The sequence below is a fragment of the Callorhinus ursinus genome, unplaced genomic scaffold, assembly GCF_003265705.2.
Source record: "Callorhinus ursinus isolate GAN/ISIS: 27379988/994484 unplaced genomic scaffold, GSC_fseal_2.0 scaffold18, whole genome shotgun sequence".
NCBI lineage: Eukaryota > Metazoa > Chordata > Mammalia > Carnivora > Otariidae > Callorhinus > Callorhinus ursinus.
In genome coordinates, this window is record NW_027397080.1 from 9816078 (window position 1) to 9838782 (window position 22705).

General features: G+C 35.3%; 1 protein-coding gene across 9 annotated transcripts in view; it reads right to left on the reverse strand.

Moving 5' to 3' along the window:
* The window catches only part of ZMYM4 (zinc finger MYM-type containing 4), a 129897-nt gene that overhangs the window by 45641 nt on the left and 61551 nt on the right, over positions 1–22705 (reverse strand). For 8 of the 9 annotated variants that reach the window (XM_073902923.1, XM_025856487.2, XM_025856488.2 and 5 more), the window contains 5 exons: positions 11765–12289; positions 10021–10082; positions 9488–9658; positions 2627–2711; positions 2132–2387 (listed from right to left, as the gene is read on the reverse strand). In XM_073902923.1, coding sequence (XP_073759024.1) covers positions 2132–2387; positions 2627–2711; positions 9488–9658; positions 10021–10082; positions 11765–12289 — 1099 coding nt within the window. The remainder of the gene's footprint in view (positions 1–2131; positions 2388–2626; positions 2712–9487; positions 9659–10020; positions 10083–11764; positions 12290–22705) is intronic. The other variant, XM_025856494.2, reaches the window with a different exon arrangement.

A 22705-nucleotide genomic window follows, 5' to 3' on the forward strand; every position in this document is an offset into this window, starting at 1 on the left:
TTATCTATTTATTTTTCAGAGAGAGCACAGGCAGAGGGAGCAGCAGACAGAGGGAGAAGCAGGCTCCCTGCTGAGCAAGGAGCGCGATGCAGGGCTAAATCCCAGAACCCTGGGATCATGACCTGAGCTGAAGGCAATCGCTTAACAGACTGAGCAACCCAGGCGTCCCTAAACGTCCAGTTCTTGATCTCAGCTCAGGTCTCTATCTCAAGGTCGTGAGTTCAAGCCCATGTTGAAGGGAAAAAAAAAAAAAAGGAAAACAAGGGAAGGAAAGGTAAAGTGGTAAAAAGGAGATGAAAGAGTAGTTCAGGAAGTAAAACAGAATGCAAGGAAAATCAAGACTGATCAGGGGTTGAGGGCTGAGCAGCAACAGAAAAGACATCCTATAAAATGAGAAGGGGAGAAAAGAAAGCAAATGGGGAAGAAAGGCAGAGGAGACAGGCAGGTAAGGAATACCCGATAGAGAACAGTAAGAGGCAAATGGAAAAGAACAGGGGTGAAAAAAGGATAATAGATAAGTGAATGAATGAAGAGGTAGAAGAGTTAAGAGTCAAGGAATGACAGGCTGAAAACATGGAAGATTTATGGATAAGACCAAAGAGAACAAAAGACAAATGTAATCTTAAAGGATAACAACTACATATGATCAAGATGGATAAGACATGACATGTAGGTGAAAATGACCTATCTCCAGATAACGCTATGCAAACCAAAGGGATATAATAAATTTAGATGAAAAGAATAGTATGTAAGGACAAGACTTTAAAAACACAGACAGAAAGAGGGCACACATTTTAAAACTTCTGTGAGTTTTCTATGGTCATTTTTAAAATTCACTGATATATCTCTGAAAATATCTATGACTATTATAATGAAAGAAGAAATAAAACTGAAATTTTACAAAGTGCCAATCACTAAAGTAGAATTAAATAAAGAAGCATAAGAGGAAGTTATTATATGAAATTATCTCATGGCAAAACAAAAAAACCCTATAAAAATAATTTTCAAGTTGATTTAATCTTAGAATTAATGAGGTACACACTTTTAAAAGTATGTTTTATAATTCAAACATTATAAATAAAGAAGTCTACTGTCATTAAATGAAACATGAAACATAAAAGGAAGCCACGTAACTACCAGAAATACTTCTAACCACATTCAAATGTCTTTCAAGTCTCTAAAATGCCTTTTTCCAACTAAACCAGAAGAGGGAGCATCTTCTTCCCTTTCCAGACAGAGAAAGGGAAGGATTCGTGTGAGGAAGTATAAATACAAATATCTAAACTGTTAAATTGTGGTTTGAATAGCTTAATAATAGAGGCCAAAGTGTTTCAGAACAAGAGCATTATTCATCTTTCTGTGACTTATTTAAGCAGTTTCTAACAATCACCATACCAAATCAAACAAAATGAATTCATATTCTTCAAATATATCAGAAAGACCTTATCAAGGTCTAAGGTCATATTCTTTCGATATTAAACACTAAACTGGAACCTCTGAGATAGTTCAGAGATACTGAGGAGATAAAAAAAATATATACACTGGAGTCCTTTTAAAGTAAGTCTTAAATGAATTCCAATTAGATAACAAGATACATAACTTTAAATATTTGTGGATTTAAGTATCTATTACCTCTAAGATAAAATATTGTGCTATTACATGATGGTATAGTTTTCATTTATAAAGCATCTCAACTAAAAAGGATGGAAAGGTTTGTTTCAAAAACATCTCTTAATATATAAAAGGCACATTATTTGCAGTTAAAATAAGGTGAGCACCTAGTATTCAGAAAAACTGAGAGGGGTGCCTAGGTGGATCAGTCAGTTGAGCGCCCAACTCTTGATTTTGGTTCAAGTCCTGATCTCAGGGTCAGGAGAGCAAGCCCCTCAACATCAAGCTCCATGCTCATCGGGAAGTCTGCTTGAGATTCTTTCTTCCTCTCCCTCTTCCCCTCCCTCCCGCTTGCTCTCTCTCATACAAATAAATCTTTAAAAAACAGGAAAACCTGAGAGCAGCAACATGCTGTGGGACTACTCAATAAACATGGAAATGTAGAAAATTAAATAATATACAGATAAGAACAGAGTACTTTAAAAGGAAACAAAGAAGATAATTTAGAATTCTGCTATACTTTGAGCAACTTGAACAAGTTTTCTTGGTGGGAGGCGGCGGTGGGCGGGCAGGTGGAACTGTATATCCAGTGAGGCACAGCGTGGAGCAGAAAAGCTGAGTAGACCCTTTCCTCTGATAAGCAGTTTGCCCCTTCTGGAGGATTTTTTTACAACCAGAACAGGAAACTCGGACAGCTGTGGCTGGAACTGAAGGAAGCATTTTATTCATGCCAGATGACGCCAGTGAAGGCTGAAAGCCAGTAGTCAACTGTGGAGCTTAAAAAAAGAAAAGAAAAGAAAAAATGTTTTACTTTTTGTCTGAATTTTAAGGATATATATCCTTCTTTCTCTTCTAGAACCAGTGTTGAAACCCAAAACTAATTATGCAATATATAATTAAAGCCATTCCAAATGGGCAGAGAACGGCCTGGTTTACTAATACAAGCAGATACTTCCTCTCATCATACCGGTCAGAATAAATAAACATGATGCATTCACTCAGTTCTGTTTCTTACCAAGAGGACTGCCACTGACTGAAAAGACAGCACTAATTTTCAATTCCCCTTCTTGAGTTTTTTGCTGTTGGCCATGACTATACTCCTTTAAAAAAGAAAATAAATAAATAAATACTTACAGAAAAGAATTAATACAATGTATCTAAAGAAATCCAGACATTTAATACATTTTACTTTGGCTACACAGGGCGGACAAAATGTTCATACTACATTACCATTAATAAGAAATAATAGCAAGCAAACGGTAATTGCAGTAAGGGTATAACAGGTTTGCATATGCTGAAAAATTAAGAGGTAAAAAATGAAAGTAGCTACCCAATTAGCCTGTAGCACTACCAGATATTTAAATTATTTTTGAAAATTCTTACTATTACAGTATGTTAAGTTGCTGTTTATTATAAAAGTAATACACACTATACAAAGTTTAGACAGGTAGAAATAAGGAAAAAATTCTACTCATATTTACATCACACCAAAACCACCACTGTTATTCTTTTGGTATATGTCTTTCCAGTCTTTTCCCCTCCTGTATTCAAAGGCTTTATTTTTCTACATAGTTGTAATTAAACTGAATATATCATTCTAATAAAATGATTTCTCGATCACTGAGTCAATTGAACATTTGCCTATTATTACATTGGTGTTTTATAAGCTGGATTCAAAGAATCCCTGAGGTCTACAGATATATTCTAGGGAGTCTGAGAATTCTAAGAGAATATTTTTGAAAACTGTGTATTTATTTCAATGACTTTTTTGGTGAATATAAACATATTTTTCATCCTGAATAACCACATATAACTGAGTTATACTACAAGGTTTCAGTGCTGTTGTTTTTACAATTATATTATTTCACTGTGAAATCTGTAAGTGGCAGATTTAACTTTTATTTTCATTCATTGTTTATTACATTGAAACTTCCAAAACCCCAGCAGACCTCTTATTCTTGGAATTCTCAGACAACTCCAACATAACCCCTTTTTTTTGTGGTAAAAGGTATCTGGTCCATTATTCACGTTTGAGAAATATTGATAGGTATATTATTTAATAGACATATCAGATTACACAGGGATGAGACTGGGATGAGGTGAGTGAGGCACTTGCCTCAGGCACAAAATTAAGGTACCAAAAATCTCAGTAATCAAGATAATATTTTAATGCAATATTTTTTTAAATGTACAACCCATGATGAACAAAACAAGAAAACTTATATAAATAAAGACAGGATCGGTATTACTGATTTTTCCTTTGGCCTCAGTATCCAATTTAATGGTCCTGCATGACACTGAAAATATATAACCATAACCCACTGTCAGTCCACTTGTTTCCCAACATTTAGTATAATCAGAAATACCATGATGAACATCTCTGTGAATACTCATACTCTCATACTTAGCATTATGTTCTAAAGGAAGGATTCTTGAAGTGAAATTACTAGGTAAAAAGGTACACAATGTTCCTGATACACAATGACGGTTTTTTTTTTTTAAACTTCTAATTAGATTTATTCTAGCAATTTGTGTAAAAAGCCATTTAAAAGTCTTTCCCCACTGTTGTCTCAATCTGCAATTCTTTTTGTAATATCCACTTATAATGTACCAATATTAACTTTTATAGCATGTTACCAACATTTTTTCAATATTTACTTTTACAATTTTTTACTGAAGTTTCCATTTCTATGCCAAAAATCTAGTTTTTACCTTTGTGATTCCTTTGATTTCTCATAAAGTTGTACTTCCACAATAAAATACTAAGAAAATGGTTTCATTGTTTTTTAATATAGTCCTTTAATCCAGAGGTCAGCAAACTTTATCTGCAAAGGGCCAGATACTAAATATTTTCAATTTTGGAAGCCATACTACCACAACTACTCAACTCTGCCCTGGTAGACCAAAAGCACCCACAGATAATATAAATGAATGAATGTGACAATGATCCAATAAAACTTTATTTACAAGAACAGTGTACAGAAAAACAAAAAACAAACACAGAAAGCAAGCTGGATTTGGCATGCTGCTGATAATTTGCCAACCCCTAATTTAATCCACCTGGGATTTATTTACTTTGAGGTTTAAAGGGCATTTTTTCCCTTTCTCTGAATAATTACTGAATTCCTTCCATTCACTGTTAACATACCAAATTGTTTAAAAAATGTCTCTGTGGCAATCTATTCTGTATCATTATCAGCCTAATTTTTTTTTTTAAGTAAACTCTACCCCCAACATGGGGCTCAAACTCACGACCCCGAAATCAAGAGTCGCACACTCTACCAACTGAGCCAGCCAGGTGCCCCATTATCAGCCTAATTTTAGGATATCACACTATCCTAATAAACCTAATTGTGACAGGTTTAACCATTTAATAGTCCGCCACTACCAAACTATTTTTTAGAACACATGTGTAATGTTTGTGTGTGTACATGCCTATTCTTCAAAACATCAGAACCTACTGATATTTTCATCAGAATTGTATCGAAACTCGATCTTAATTTAGGAATCACTGACACCTTACATTTAAAAAGTCTCTCCATTCTATCAAATTGTCTTTTATCTGACGTAAGTACTTTTTAAAGTTGCTTTGCCAAAAGGAATACTATATATTTTCGTATTACCTGAGAAACAATGATTTACAGAAATATTGCTCTTTTATATGACTAAAATTCAATTAACTACTTCCCTGAACTTTCATGAATTCCCTTCTCTAATAAAGATCCTTACTAGCAAATGATAATTTTGTCTCCCCTTTTCCACTATTTCTTCTAATTTCTTTAACATGTACTAGGTCGAAAATCCAGCAAGAGTTAAATAATAATGCTGACGTCAGTAATTTGTGTTCTTTTAGTAATCATTAACAGGTTTCCATCATTTTACTCTTAAATTTAATGATTGATATTAATCTGACGCAGATATTTCCTTACCATGATTAAAAGAGTATCTATTATAAGAAATGCATAAATTACATGAGAAGTCTTTTTGCATCTATACATCTATTCATAGTCTTATTTGACCAGTTGAAGTAATGTATTAAAAGATTTCCTATTATTGACTCATCCTGACATTCCAATGTTATATATTAAAACAAACTTCAAGTAAAAAAAAATTTTTTTTCATCTCAGAAAACTCCCCCCAAAATCAATACTCATTTGCATACTTTAATGGTCTCCAGTCAGCTCCTTTTCTCACTGTCTATGACAATTATTCCGAACTTCTGATTTTTCCTCAAGCCTCAAGTACATATTACTTCTGTAACATAGTAAAATAAGTATGTATCTTAAGTACTCTACTTATACACCCCAGAATGCCTTCAAGGCAGAATCATGTTTCTGCCAGTAACCCCCTAATAATGACTAACTTTACAAACATTTAATTATAAACAATGACTAATAACTTGAGAAGTGAAAATCTGATGACTCAAAGACTTTCAGAAGCAGAAAAGCAAGTGTCAAAGAAAACAAAACAAAACAAAAATCCTTTATCAATAGCTTTACCTTCCCTTTACCATAAAGGAAGACCCATATCAGTACCCCAAGACAGTATTACAGAAACGAAGAACCCAGTACCTTTGGCTAAATTAATCTGACATACCTAAAGAAAGCCCCAACATTTAATTATTGCATTCCACTTTCTAAAACTATATGACTCATTATTGTGACAACTGCTTTCCCATCCTAATTCATTTACTTTAACGAGATTAAAATTGGCTCTTTTGCTATGAGCAAAGGAGGAAAAAACCATGGCTTTAATGTAGTATTCACTGAATTTCAAACTTTTAGAACCTATAGAAAAGGGGAAAAGGAAAAGTGAGGTTCCTGGCTCTTTAAAGTTTCTATTTTAAAATATTCTCTAGGCATTTTAAAAAATGAAACAACTTTTATTTATATAAAGACTGTCAGACTGATAATAATAAGACCTTGATTACGGCCCCATAGTGACTCCTTCCTGGCCACATGGCCTTGGGTAACTAACTTAACCTTTATGAACCTCAGTTCCCTCATCTACAAATGGAGTTAGTATTACCTACTCTGGCCATCTTATGTAAGAAAGACGAAACAACATAGTACACATAAAAGCATCTATACCTGTAAAAATATTACAGAAAATTTAGTAACATGCAATGGGGATCTGAATAAAGAAATGAAACTGGAAGGCCACATGGTATTATGCCAATAACAGAGGCAGGAGGATGGCAACTGGTGAACCCAGAAAATCATAACTGAAGAAATAATCAAGAACAAATGGGTAGAAGTCTTTAAATATATATGCACAAATTTCAACACTGCAGGTGCTTTTGAAAGTAAAGAAAGTATGGAAAGTAACGAAATTGACAACAAAATGAATTGTGTAAAAAAGAGAATTAGGAAGTGAGCAGAAAGCAAAACTACAAGTTAAGCAAAGAGAAAATCCAAAATAGGTTTGACAAAGGGGCAATGAGCTAAAGCTATGATCTTAATCATGAGAAAAGTTAGACTACTAAAGATTGATAGTCAAAAGTGAAGCCTGACCACAACTGTTAAACCTATCAGTATTTTATGAGAGTTAGGTTAACAGTACTGTTTTAGAGACTATTAAAATAATACACTGGAACTCCCTTTTCCAGTCTATGGGAAATGAGTAAGAGTGATAAAGCATTAGGCAGTATTGAACAGCGAAAATACAGGTTTCCAATGGTCATGGTAGAGAAATACCTTAAAGGAACAGGACAATGAAGAAGGGGGAGGAAGAGGGGAGGGAAAGGGCAAGGGAAAGGAAAATGAAGGAAAGAGGGAAAAGAAAAGAAAGACCAGGTATCTATAGTTTAACAGAAGGTCCCTGGAGGGATTTCTAGAAGAATTATAAAAGATCTGATCCTACAGAATTGATGTGGTAATAAAAGAAAGAATTTCTTAGAGAAAACCTAGGTTTATCCACTCACATGCTGGGACTGCCTTAATTGTAGTGTCAGGGTAAAGAATGCCTCTGGACCTTATGCCCAGGACCTATACACATTCCTGCTTGGTTCCGAAGAGTCCAATCAATCAGGTGCTGAGCCTTTGAGAAGTTCTTTCCTGTAATCATGATGAAACCTCATATTCGGCATTTTATAACACATTAGTACACTCTGAATAGTGTATAAAAATGTAGGTGTTTCTAACAATTCCATCCTATTGGTATTCCCCAACCACTGGAACCACTGAATGTTTTTTAAAAAAAGTAATACAAATAATCCTTCCTGATGCCCTCTTCCCTGAAGGTATTTATTTTGTCTTTGCTCTAACTGCCTTTCCATCCTAAAGAAAGTGCCACTGGGTCACATAGAGAGAAAGAGTGATGCCTTTGGATCCCTGCCAGTATTATGATTTCTTACGAATTTCCCATGTCCACATTAGGGCATGTAAAGAGACGGGAAATCTTCCCTGTATACAACAGATACGTTTGTGGTCTTCTGAAGCATACAGTGCCACATGAACTTTTCCTAGGTTATCAGTGCATTTAGCATGCTTTCAATCTACCTTGTATTTAACTATTTTCATATTCCTACTCTGCCATCTTCTGTGTTGCCACCACACTCATAACCATCCAGCTCCTAAAGCTTTATCATCACCACCACCGTATACAGCTACCTTCCACTGAGCACCAAGAAACTCCTGCTTAACTATCAATCTGATTCATACAAAATATCTATTCTTCCATCTCCTTACTATAAAACAGTGGTTCTCAACAGCAGACAGTTTTGCGCCCCCCCCCCCACAGGACATATGCAATGTCTGGAGACACTGGGGGGTGGAGGTTCTATTGGTCTCAAGTAGGTAGAGGCCAAGGATGCTGCTAAACATACTACAACGCCCAGAACAGCCCCTCGCAACAAAGAATTATCTGGCCCCAAATGTCAATAGTGCCAAGGTTGAGAAACCGTGCTCAGACATCTGAATGAAAGAACCTCTTCTACACAAGTCTCACGTTCTCAGCCCTCCAAAACAATAGAAACATGTGGAAAGATAACCTTTCTCCAGATCAAATGTCATTTCAGAGAAATAACTAATTCATGCTATCTTTACTTCTCAGCATCTGAATTCATGCCATCTGTGTAAAACAGAGGCACCCTCAAATAATTGCTGACTTTGTGCACTCATCCCTCAGTCCTTTCGTATACTCCAAAATGATGACTGCACCTGACAGAACTTTTTTCTTCCATTTCAACCACTGTAATATCATTAACTACATGGATATCTTCACTGATTTCAGGACTTCAGTTACAGGATCTCTGGAACTTTTACCTCCAGAGCAATCTTGAAATAGCAGAACTCGATCCCCTGATTAATTACAGATCCGAAATTGGAATCCCATTTCACCTATCAAAGCCTCCTTTACCTTCGACCTACTGATCAAATTAACTGGTTCTTCAATCAATTAATTCTTTCAAAGATAACCTGTCCGTTAATTCCTCCCCCCAAATCCTTAAATCCATATAGAGTGTGTACTTCATTAGCAATAACTGCAAAAGGCTTATTACTACCTTATATAAACTCAATCACAACATAAACTCATGAACAACCGTAAACCTTCAACCATGTCTGCTGTATCAATCTCAAATCCCTGAAAACTCACTTTCCCTAGTCCTGCACTGAAATTGTAAAAATCACAGAACAGTGGTATTAAAGAACAAAGTGGATTAAAGGTCTAAATCACTACTGAAAAGTTTCACATAATTCTTGATTCCTTAGCATTATTCTCACAAGATAATTCAAATTACCTCAACCTTCATTAAGAGTCTACTCTCACACTGTCAACAAACTACTTCACTTCTTAATCAAGAACTTCCTCTCTCAAATGAGTAATTCATGTGTGGAACAAAAAAGAAGGGGGAAAGTAAAGGTGAAATGTTTACTTGAGCATTGTCAGGTTCATCTTTAATTTTGTCTAGTAGTCCCTGCTGTGGTGCCATTGCTTTGTCATACTCATCATCCAAAGGTTCTTCTTTAATTCTAATATTTGATGCAAAGGAATTCCCCAGTTCCGAACCAATGGATTCTTTATTGGCAAATGGATAGCTGGAATCCTAAAACACAATATAAAGGATTAATAAATATTCAGATTTAAAAATTATTCCTCTTCAGGTTCAACACCCAAAGATAAGCTCATTTGGAAATGAAGAACTCTATGGCTATTCATTAGAGTCCCTACGCCTAAAAGTAAAAGTGATCTAGATCTATGTCTAAATATCAAATACAATAAAGAAACTAAGAGCTGAGGCTTCTCAGAACACCTTCAAAGATGTCCTTAACAAATAATAAAGCAAATTTTTTAAAAAAATCAGTGCTCTACCTAACACATATAGTTACAGTTTAGAAAATGACATAATTCAGAAAACTTTGACACTTGCCACAGTTACAGCAATCTACATACACACTGAAAACTTACCCTAAAGTTTGTTTCTGGGGTTTGTGGTAAATGGGTATGTAATGTTTCTTCAACTTGATTAGCTATTGAAAGAAAAAAAAAACAAAACAAACACATGTATATGAATAACAAATCTTATAAAGAGTGACCTAAAAAGCTATCATTTGATAATCACCTCTCTTGTCCAATAAAGATGCTCATTAGAGTGAAATGGGTCCCAAAAAAAATACCCAAAAGATAGTTTCACTCAAATAAAAGTCTGGCCCCACCTTACTTTTAGCCTCACCTTACACTTTCCTTGCTCAAACCTAAATAAAGTGGTTACTTTAGTCACTATGCTCTGAAAACTACTTGTGTTTGTTCTTCCCCATTTCTGCTTTACCATTCCAAGGCCTCTTTATCTACCTTAATCCCTATACGGTCTTCCAGATTCTGCTCAGTTCAAAATCCACCTCTCCTCCATAAACCTTCTCTGGCCACTGAGTTAAAAATCAGCTTTTTTCTAAGAATACCAAAAACACTGTTTCAATTCTTTGAAAGAAATCTTGCATGGCCCTATGACAAATTCTACCATTGTCTTTAATTATAAATTAAATCTTACGCTATTCAACTGGTCACTGATACTTCTACTACTTGATTTACCCCTTCTACTACTACACATTATGTTCCTTGAGGATAAATACCCTCACAATTTATCCCATGTAGGGATATCAAAAATATATATTGAATAATATGTATTGAAAAATATAGTATACCTTGTATAGCCTGGTACATAATAGATATGTAAATTAACTGTTCTTTTTAATAATACTGATTTGTTCTTTCTCCCATGTTTTCCCAGCATTGTCAGAAAAAATATAAGATTTGCTATATTAGACCTTGCTTTCCTTCATATCTATTAAACATTTATTAAAATATTACTATTTTCACTGCACCAGGTTAGGCCCCAAGAATACAAAAGATGAATAAGATACAATCTGGTCCTCAATAAACTCCTATGCTGGTAAGTAAGGCAAAACAAATACAGAAGTATAATACTGTAAGTACTACAAATAATGAAGTATAAACAAAATGCTATGGAAATATAGATAAACAATTCATTCTTCATGTAGAGACGTTAGGGATGACTACAGAGTCAAAGAGGTTTATGAGTTAGGCGCTGTTGGCTAGAAGTACTTTTACAGGCATATATACAAAGAAAGAAAAGGACATACAGACAAATGGAACAGCAGGGGGAAAAGAAGGCAAAGAAATAAGAAAATATGTGACATATTCAAGAATGGAACTGGAGCTACAGTATAGGGTATACTGGGCAAAGAGGCTCAAGAGGGGGCCTCAAGAAACTTCTAAAACATAAAATAGAAATGTTATCAAATAGAAAAACCCTCCCTAATTTGGACTGATTTGTGGGACAGCAGTTTGAATTAGTGCTTACAGCACAAAGAAGTTAAATCCAACTTCAGGTTCCAATGTTCAACCAAAGAAAATGAACAGGTGACTTGAGTATCTTGCCTTCTCATCAAAATATTGCAACCGGGGGAGGGAGAAATGAGGTTTAGAGCTATTTTTCAATCATTTTTACCATTACCAAAAGTTACTGGGAGAAATTCAGTCACTCTGCAAAGAACAAGGATAAAAGAAAAATGACAAGCTTACAATGAATTTAACTGTTCATATTTCGCTTAGCATCACAAGTAATAAAAGCTATGTTATTATCAGTACGTTGTTATTTACTGTTTTATGGCTCTATTCCAACAATTATTACCTGCTTTATCAAAAAAACTGCTTTTCAACCTTGAATCCAACTCTTTATGGGGTTTATCCAACCGTTTTTCACGTTCATGATAAGTTAGGTCTCTATTTTTCTCCTTTCCAGAAAATGTCTCTTTGCTGTTTTCTCTTACTAGACTAAAATCTTTCCGTATTGACTTAAAGACAGAAACCTGATCAAACTGTTTAGGAAAGTCTTTTTTTAATTTATTTTGAATCTGTATTTCATTTTCATTGTCTGATTCATGCTGTGTGACTCTTCTCTCTACTTCCAAGCTATCATCAGTATGAATTGAAGAAACAAGATTGTCCTTTGAACTAAAATCCTGTTCATCCTCATTGTCACTACCAACGACTGGAATTCCTGCAAGATCCCCAGAGTTCAAAAAATAATCATCTTCATCCAGCAATGAATTTTCAGATCCTGTTTGATTCGGCATTCCATAAGACATGCTGTCAAGGGTAGGAGTTAAGTTGTGGTCTATATCTTCAGACATTTCTGTATCCATGATACCACCACCTTAAAAAGTAAAATACTGTTTAGACAAATGATAGTGCTAAAGATGACCACATTTATAAGGTCTGTCTGGTACTTAACCAAATACATAATTTTTCTTTTCAAACAAAATGTAGAAAATAAGAGCACAGTATTCAATTAGCACTTGATATAGGTGTGACAGATATGACTATCCAATGTGACAGATAAGGAAACAGGGACCTAAACTTGATAAGCTATATTAGGTTAGAAAGGAGGCAATGTGATACAGAAAAAAAGTACCAACTTCAGAATCAGACATATCTATGTTAGAATCATAGTGTGATCACTAAAAATCTACGTGATCCTGAGAAGTAAGCTCTCAGGTTTATCTATCAAACAGTATAATACTCACCTTAGAGATTAATTTGTGGTGAGGATTAATGATAGTATGTATAAAAGGCCTTTTAACACAGTGACTGACACACAGAAGGGAATACAAGTGATAATTTTAATTATTATAGTGATTATTCTGGGGAAGTGAGATTAGAACCCAAGTCTCTTGTCTTAAGTCTCACTGTCTCTGGTCTAACTCTAATAAAGACAGCAGTTAATGTTTACAATGGTAAATATTTAAACATAGAGAATAAAATTTACCCAAGCCAGAATAAATTTAAAAACTATTTACTGTTTGAAACTACATGTTCACATCTCTCATTCCAAAATAGAACAAAAAAACCTCCCGGCCCAACCCCAGCCCTCATTCACCTCTCCTTCACAGTCAAACCTCTAGAGAAAAAGTCTACAATGGTTTGTTTCTACTTCATGAATCCTTTGAACTTAATGCAACCTGGGTCCTAACTTCGCATTGGAACTGCTCTCATTAAGATCTTCAGTGATTTCCTAATGGTCAAATCCAACCGATTTTTTTCAATCCTTATGTGGCGTATCCCTCCTGGAATAAAGGCCTTTAGTTTCTATGACACTATACTTCTTCCTTTCTAACTAGTCTATTAATTTATTTCCTATTACCTCTTCCTCTGTTGATGCTCTCAATATGCCAGTTCTCTTCTCATTTTATACACTCGGGACTGTTTAACTCACCACTATAGGTTTCACCTTTGCTGTGAACCTCCTAAGCACTTTAGCTTAGACCTTTCTTCCAAGATTCAGATCTCCACATTCACCTAGCTCCTCTAAGTCCCTAGGGATCGTCAACTTAGTACTTCTAAAACCAAGCTCATCATGTTCCATTCCAAGCATACTCTTCTTGTATTTCCATCACTTGATCAACAGCATCACCAAGCCAGCAGTTTGCTCATGAAAAGAGAATCAGTCCAATTCTCCTTCCCTCTGGACAAATTCTGTCAACTGTACTATTTAATATCTCTCCAATCTTCTCCACATGGCACCACTCCAACACTCCACATCTCTTACTGTAGACATCTACATGAACATCTAGGAAGCAACCATATTCTTGCAAGCCCTATCCCTAAACCACATTAACTGATCCATGAGCAAGCAAACTGGACCTAATAAAAACAGAGTGAAGCAAAGACAAAATATTTATGGTACCAACAGCCTTGTTTTTATTTGTTCCCAAAGTCCAAATAAACCCTTCATGAGGCTGGTTCTTCAAATCATTCCTTGGATTCCATGATCCAGGATAAATTCTTCTTTTTGTTTAAGTTGGTTTGAGTTGGATTACTTACAGTCAAGTCCGAACTGATACGAAATCCAAATAAAAACATTCTTCAAGTTGCCCTCCTCCATAAAGACACCAATTTATCTTTCTAAACCATAAATCATTCCATATTATACCTTCCCCTTGAAATCCTTCAACAGTTTCCCACTGCCTAAAGTACTCATTCATTCATCACATATTTATGAGGAAACCACTCTGTGGTAAGAGCTGCACTAAGTTCTAGGAATGAAATGATTAAAAGATAGCTATGGTTCCCCCCTCCTCAGAACTAGAAAAACAGAGGAAATAATAAAATTAGAAAATCATAATTTGACTTAATTAAATAATAATCAAACAACAGGTGCTAAAATCCTAGGAATGTCTACAACTTACTTTCACATACATACCAGAGAGAGCGGCAGGGAGGGATGAAAGAGCATGCACAACATTATAGATATTAGATGTACTATTCTTTCAATTATTCTATTCACTTGAAAATTCTCATAGTAAGAAAGAATTAGGGAAAAATATGAATACAGAAGTAGGGTATTAAAACACACACATACATATGGTGTGATAAATCCACCAGACTGTATGCAACTAAAGGCCAGGGGCATTAGAGCCTTCTCAAGACTTTATCCTTAGTACCAGACCACAGAGCACATGCTCAGTAACTGTTAATGATGAGAGAATATGCATTTCATGTGGTCAGCTGCTTAATCGAAATTCTATTAGTACATGAGAAGTCAACAGTAAAAAGTAATATTGCAAGGAACTTTCAAAATCACTACATTTAACTTCAGGATATGGTATTGGGAGAAAAGGGTACCACTTGGAAAAAGTGGATCCTTAACTCCTGTCAAAATAATTTCCAGATGTATTTAAGGTGGCGCCTGGGTAGCTCAGTCGGTTAAGCATCTGCCTTCAGCTCAGGTCATGATCCCAGGGTCCTGGGATCAAGTCCCATGTCAGGATCCGAGTCTGCTTCTTTCCCGTACCTTCCACTCCCCTCACTGTGCTCTCTCGCGAATGCTCTCACTCTCGCTCTAATAAATAAAATCTTTAAAAAAAAAAAATACTAATATAAAAAAAATGGAAAAATTATTTTAAGTCTTAAACTGAGGAAAAGCCTTTCTAAAAATGACATAAAATCTAGAATAAAAGACTAATTTATTGAGTAAAATAGTAACAGATTAAATGTGACTAAAAAATTCCTAGGGTTGCCTGGGTGGCTCAACTGGTTGAGCATCCAACTCTTGATTTCAGCTCCAGTCATGATCTCACGGTCATGGGATCGATCCCCACATCGGGCTCCATGCTCTGCTTCTCTGTCTCCCTCTCCCTCTGCCCCTCCTCCCACTCATGCACTGTCTCGTTCTCTCTCTAAAATAAATAAATCCTAAAAAAAAAAAAAAATTCCTAAGGAGAAGAAAACACAAAGCAAACCAAAAGATTAAAGATAAACTGATTGAAAAGATTTTATCGTATATTCTATGAAAAAGGGTCATTTCTCTAATGAATAAAAGATTAAGATTCTTATACCTCAATAAAAATTCAAACAACCAAATACACATATAAAAGAAAAGGATTTGAATGAACATTTCACAGGAAAGGAAACATGAAGGATGAGCTATGCTTATAAGTGAAATGCAAATTAATAATTCAATGAGATACCACGTTCACATAGCAAGTTGGTAATGACAAAAGGTTTTGATAACAGCCTGGCAGCTATGATATAGGCCAAAGCTGCCAGACGCTGGCCCAAAGCCAAAAATATATACAAAGAAGAGTTTGTGACATAGACCATATGTGAGCTGCAAAGCCTAAAATATTTACTATCTGGCCCTTGAAAGAAAAAGTTTGCTAACTGCTACAGTCAAATTGGTAGGAGTATAAACTAGTACAATCCTAATAAAGAACCAGGAGATATTTATGATATTTTAAATACACATACATTTGAGCCAGCATTTCAACTTATAAGATTTTATCCTACAGATACAATCTTTATTCATTTTTTAATTCCAGTACAGTTAACATAGTGTTTTATTAGTCCTATAAATATAATCTTGTAAGAGTACTATGAAAAAACATTTATAGCAGCAAAGACTGGAAATAGTCTATCTATTCATCAATGAGGCTAAATTAATTACAATACATACCTACAACATTATATTATGTGGTCATAAACAGAATGAGGTAGCTTTATATGAGTTTCCCAGGTTAATTAGGTAAAACTATCTAAGGGACAAATATATATATACATTAGGCTATCACTAATATATTTTTTAAAAATTTATGTGTAGGGGAGCCTGGGTGGCTCAGTCACTGAGCGTCTGCCTTCAGCTCAGGTCATGATCCCGGGGACCTGGGATCGAGCCCGGCATCGGGCTCCCTGCTCAGCGAGAAGCCTGTTTCTCCCTCCCCGACTCCCCCTGCTCATGTTCCTGCTCTCGCTGTCAAATAAATAAATAAAATATTTTAAAAAATTTATGTGTATATATAATTATTTATACACAAAAATATCTTTCATTGGTTTTCTATGAATATTGCATAATTGGGTAGCTAGAAAACAGAAACACCAACTTTTCAAAGCACACCTTTTGTATCTTTTGAATTGTGAATATCTATCATTTATTAAGAAGAAATTTTTTATCCTTATTTGAAAATGCACTTGAGATTTAAAGCTTCCTCAGAGACAGCAATTTCTAACCAAGCATCTAATTTGAATTTGAAATTTTGCTAGTTATCACCCAAGAAATCTGTAGGCTAAACAAATCTTAATGAGGTTAAAACATAAGTACTAGTTATATTAAGCTATGTAATTAACTGGACAAGAATTCTACTCATCCTTGAGGCCCAAATAATCAAACAAAAGAAACAGCTTCTGTTTTTCAGAGCCTAAATCTACAGAAGAAAACATGACACTACATTTATTTGGGGATCACAGAAGCTAGTGAAACACTTGAAAGCATAAATTTCTCATGGAAGACTGCTAGCTGTTAGACACTGTGAACATGCTTGGCATATGTTAGGAAAAGCAAGGACCATATGGCTGGAACTGAATGAGAGGAAGAGTACTAAAAAATGAGAAGAGAGAAAAAGCCAGAGGATAGGTCTATTTATGAATTTGCAGACCACAGGAAAAAATACAATATATTCAAGTGTGAAAGGAAGTCATTAAAAGATCCTGAAGAGGGATTAACATGATTTATATTTTACAAGGATCACCCTAGCTTCTGTATGACTTCTTTAAGGCTGTTAAATGTTACAGGGAAAGAAGAATAGAATCAGGAAGAACAGTTAGGAGACTACTGCAATAATCCAAAGAAAAATTGGTGACTAAGACCAGGACAGTAATGGTGAATGTGGGGAGAAACAGTCAGATTTGGGTATGTTTTATTTTTTTATTTTTATTTATTTATTTTTTAAAGATTTTATTTATTTGACAGTGAGAGATACAGCGAGAGAGAGAATGCAAGCAGGGGGAGTGGGAGAGGGAGAAGCAGGCTTCCCGCTGAGCAGGGAGCCCGATGCGGGGCTCGATCCCAGGACTCCAGGATCATGACCTGAGCCAAAGGCAGACACTTAACGACGAGCCACCCAGGCGCCCCTAGATTTGGGTATGTTTTAAAGGTTAGTGGCATTTCCCGATATATAAGCTGGATATGAAAGAAGCAAAGGTTAACACAACAGGGTATCATTTCTTGAGATGGGAACACTAAAGGAGGAACAGACAGGAAGGGGTAACTTGGTCTTGGGCCTGTTAATTTTGAGAACTTTATTAAATCTTCAACTGGAGATACATTAGAAAGAGGAATTAAAGAGACTCTTGCCAAGCAATGACATATATATTTGGGTATCAATGAAAAGATGGTACTTAAAATTAATAGGACTAGATGAGAACACCTAGCAAATTTATTTACTATGGATGGAAAAGAGCTAAAGAGTCATCTTCAACATTTGGAAATCTGGTAGAAAGAAGGAATCAGAGAAAGGAAGGAAGATGCAACAGCCAATGAGGCAAGAGGAATACTAGGTGACTGATGTCAAAGAAACTAAGTGAAGGAATTATTTCCACAAGAAAGGACTGGCCAACCGTAACAAAAGCTGTTGAGATAACACATAAAATGAAGATTGGGAATGATTATTAATATTGGTAAAGTGGAAATGAACTTCTAACTTGACAAGGGCTTTATCAGTGGAAAAATGAGTGTACAAGCTGGAGTGGGGTGATCCCAACAAAGACGGAGAAGACAGAAATGGGGAACCTTAAGCACAGACAACTCTCCAAAAGAATTTTGCTCTAAATTAAAGAAAATAAGCAGAAACTGGATTATAATCTGCAGGGAAGACTTTTTCTGACTTTGTATTTTTGTTTTTGTTTTCCTTGTTATTTTTTTACTTTCTGGTGAGTTGTTGTTTTTGTTTATTTTTTTAAGATGGAGAATATTACAGCTTGTAGTATGCCCATGGGAATGACCCAATAAAGAGGGAATAACTAATGAGTTCAGAAGGAAAATCTATGGGCAGCAGAGGATGTGATCAGTACATAAACTTCCTTTCCAAAGGATGAAAGGAGTACATGTGTTAAATGCAAGTAAGTTGTAAAACTCAGTGAAAGGAGAATGAAACTTATTTTCAGCAATTTAAGTAAAATATTTTTGTTTGATACTGCAAGTAAATCTCATGATGCCAGGTCAGCTTTTATTCCTGGTCTTCCTGCTTAGTCTTTGCTTTAAGAGGCGTACTGATATTTCTAAGAATCAACGTACCTTAAAATGAACTAAGAAATCCAATAAACACGTAAGTGAACATTGCAAAAGGGCTGTTATTTTCATTGCCAATATATTACTTAATGCCTTCATATATTTTTGCTTTTAATCAAAGCATAATTTTCAGAAATAAAGATTAATTATAATTTTAACTTTAGAAATCATGGTTCTCTAACAATTCTGAGGTTGCTTTTCTCTCTTATATTAAAAAAAAAATCAAAAGAAAACAAAACAAACTGAAGAATGTAAAACAAGTAACAGTAAGGTTAAAACGAGGTAATTTTGGTTCATTTTAAATAAAAGGTTAAATTAGCATTTTGTCACAGATATTTCTAAGAGATTATTGTTACTCAATAAAATACAATTTCCTTAATAAAAGCTTCACTGAACTATAAGATCAAGAATGTAGTTTAACAGTTAAAATCCAATAAAGCCAGGAATCATTAAAAAATAAAACAATTATTTTTATTTGGGATATATAAAGACACACTGGCCAATCATTTGATGATCAACCAAGACTTGCAAAAGATGCGGGGCGCCTGGGTGGCTCAGTTGGTTAAGCAACTGCCTTCGGCTCAGGTCATGATCCTGGAGTCCCAGGATCGAGTCCCACATCAGGCTCCCTGCTCGGCAGGGAGTCTGCTTCTCCCTCTGACCCTCTTCCCACTCGTGCTCTCTATCTCTCATTCTCTCTCTCTCTCTCAAATAAATAAATAAAATCTTTAAAAAAAAAAAAAAAAGACTTGCAAAAGGTGCATGCTAATTTGAGTTCTTTCTTGCAAGTCCCACCCATAATGCAAAGTTCCTGATTGCAATTTTGGTTTCTTTAAAGTGGAATAACAAAATAAAGACATTTGCACCTCCATATTTTTACTGACTTACCAACTTAAGTTTTTCCAAAGCATTCAAATTATTCACAGAAACAACTCGCTTTTCAGAGTAAATTTCATTAGCGTAAAAACAATTAAAATCGTACCATTACAATGACAAGTACAACTAAAAAAAATGGGTTTGGAAAGAACTGACTCTTTGTAAACATGCAATTCATCAACAGCTGAATTTATGTGGCTTTGTCTGAAACTACTAGCTGCTTTTCAACAGTCATTCTAGCTTCTGCCCTTATTGACAGATCCTGATTCTCATTAGGGCACACTTATAGTAATAGAAAGAATGGTAATTCACATATATGATCCTAAGCTGAAAACCAATCCTGGCTATTAACAGGCTGGTAACCAACAGAAAACTTTTCATGGAAATGGGATAATTAGAATACAACAATCCAGTGTTCTTTCAACCTGCAGGTATTGCCCATTAGTGAACCAGGGCCAGGAAATTGTTTTCTAATAAGCTAGGATAGAAGAAGCACCTGGCTGGCTCAGTGAGTAGAGCATATGACTCTTGATCTCAGGATTGTGAGTTCAAGCCCCATGTTGGGCATGGAGATTACTTTAAAAAAAAAAAGGCTAGAATAGAAAACAAAGTGCAACATTCAGAGTGACAGTAAGTAATACTATAAAAAATGTTTGTACACACATAGGTCTCCATGTAAAATATATTTCTATCAGTGTTTCAAATAAATAACTGGCAATGGATGTTAACTTATTGCTGTAATCATTTTACAATACATACATAAAGCAAAACAATATGTTGTACATCTAAAACTAATGCAATGTTATATGTGAATTTTATCTCACTTTCAAGAATTTAAAAACAAAACAAAAATAAGCACCCCTAGAAAATTTTGCTTCTAATGCACAGTAATGCTTGAGGATCACTGAGCTAAAACAATGCTTAATCAATGATTACTGGCCATCAGAATCTCTTGGTGAGCTTATTGGAAATAGATACCTGAGTTCCACATCACCCCCCAAAGATTCTGGTTCTGTAGGTCAAGGATGAGATTAAGAATTTGAGTTCTAACATACTCCCTGGTGATGCTAATACTGCTGATCCAGAGACCACACTTTGAGTAATAGGCTCTAGTTTTTTTATGAACCAGGCATAAACAAACTATGCAGATAATAAATCACTGCACCCAGAGGTTGAAAGCAATCTTTAGATTCATCAAGTCAAACTTATCAGATGGTTCAATTTCTTCCACAAAACACCTCACTAGTACCCAGCCCACTGAATCCTCTACCAACAAAGATGAACCAACGAATGCCCTATCACACCAGCTATGAACCATTTACTGAAGCCAGATCAATCACCAAAAATCTACGTTAAGTCCTCATGAAGATGAATGAGTTTCCTCAAGAAGTCCCAACTAAAGATTACAGCTCTCTTTTCTTGTTTTCATTTGATTATGTGTTGTTATTGTGGAACTATTCAAGTATGCCATTGTGACCTCTAAACATTCAGTAAGGAGAGATGAGACTCGTGGGTGAGATTCACAGTACTTTCACTGACTTTTGCTTTTATTTGTTCCCATGGGAAAAAAAATAGTTTGAACCAGGGGAATATTCGTAACAATTTGATTTTATAACTAAAAGATTTTATTACTAAAAGGTGACCAAAAAATGCTGACGTTTGAAATACCTCTGACAGAAATTAGTTACATATTATCGAATTCAACAGTCTACTTTGTACAGTATTAGGGTAAAAAAAATGTGATTTTAAAGCACATTATAAAATACCTTATAAAACAACCATTTCTTCTTCACTAAGGACAACTAAAGACAATAGACTACTTTTTGAATGTTCACAGATATTTACAGTGCTCTAAAAATAATGATCAAGAAAGCAGCAATATCTACAAATTGATACATTCAGGGGTGCCTGGGTGGCTCTGTCCACTGAATGACTGAATCTTGATTTCAGCTCAGGTCATGATCTCAAGGTAGTGAGATCGAGCCTTGCATCAGGCTCCCACTCAACACAGTCTGCTAAAGATTCTTTCTCTCTCTCTCTGCCCCGCCCTCGCGCACTCTCTCTCCTTGGGAAAAAAAAAAAAATTGAGGCGCCGGGTTGGTTCAGTCAGTTAAGCGTCTGCCTGTGGCTCAGGTCATGATCCCAGGGTCCTGGGATTGAGCCCCTGCATCAGGTTCCCTGCTCAGCGGAGAATCTGTTTCTCCCTCTCCCTCTGCCTTCCACTCCCCCTGCATATGCGCTTTCTCTCTGTCAAATAAATAAATTAAATTAAATTAAAAAATTGATACACTCAGTATGTACCTAAAAACTGTCCAAGGTCTATTAAAACTAAAACACATCACTATAATAGAATATCATACATTTTAATGAAATAAAACGATTACATGTTTTTATAATATTTCAGTATTTCAGAGCATATTATTTTTGGAAGCAGAATAAAATGAAATTTTTAAAAAATAATAAAAGTAATTTATGCCAATTAATTCCAGAAGCACAATGCCACAGAGATATGAGGAAACAGCTCCAGCTGTGTCCCATTCTATAGTTATACATACATTCCTGCTCTTCCTTCTAATTCCAAAACTTCTGTAACATGGTTATATTATTCATCTTCTCTCCCTTCTTGCCACACCAGAATCAGCTGATATCCCTTTCTACTGAGATAAACAAGGATCTGTTCAGGTCCTGAACGTCATTTTTTCTCCTACCCCTTATAGCCAGAAAAAATTGCAATGTTAAAATAATCATTTTAAGAATTATAAAACTGTACAGAGTAACTTGCACTTTTTACCTCAATGGCATCAGTAAAATTATAAATAATTTCACTCTGTTACTCTTATGGGCTCATTAAACACAAGAGACACCAATTCTACTAATTGCAAAGGAAGGAAATTCTGGCACAAGCTACAACGTGGATGAACCTTGAGGAAATTATGTTAAGTGAAACAAGCCAGTCATAAAAACATACATAGTATGATTCCACTTATATGAGGTACCCAGAGTAGTCAAAGTCATAGACTGAAAGTAGAAGAGTGGGTGACACAACTAGAGGGAGGAGGAACGGGGAGTTATTATTTAACAGGTATCGTTTCAGTTTTGCAAGATGGAAAATATTATGGAGATTGGTTGCACAAC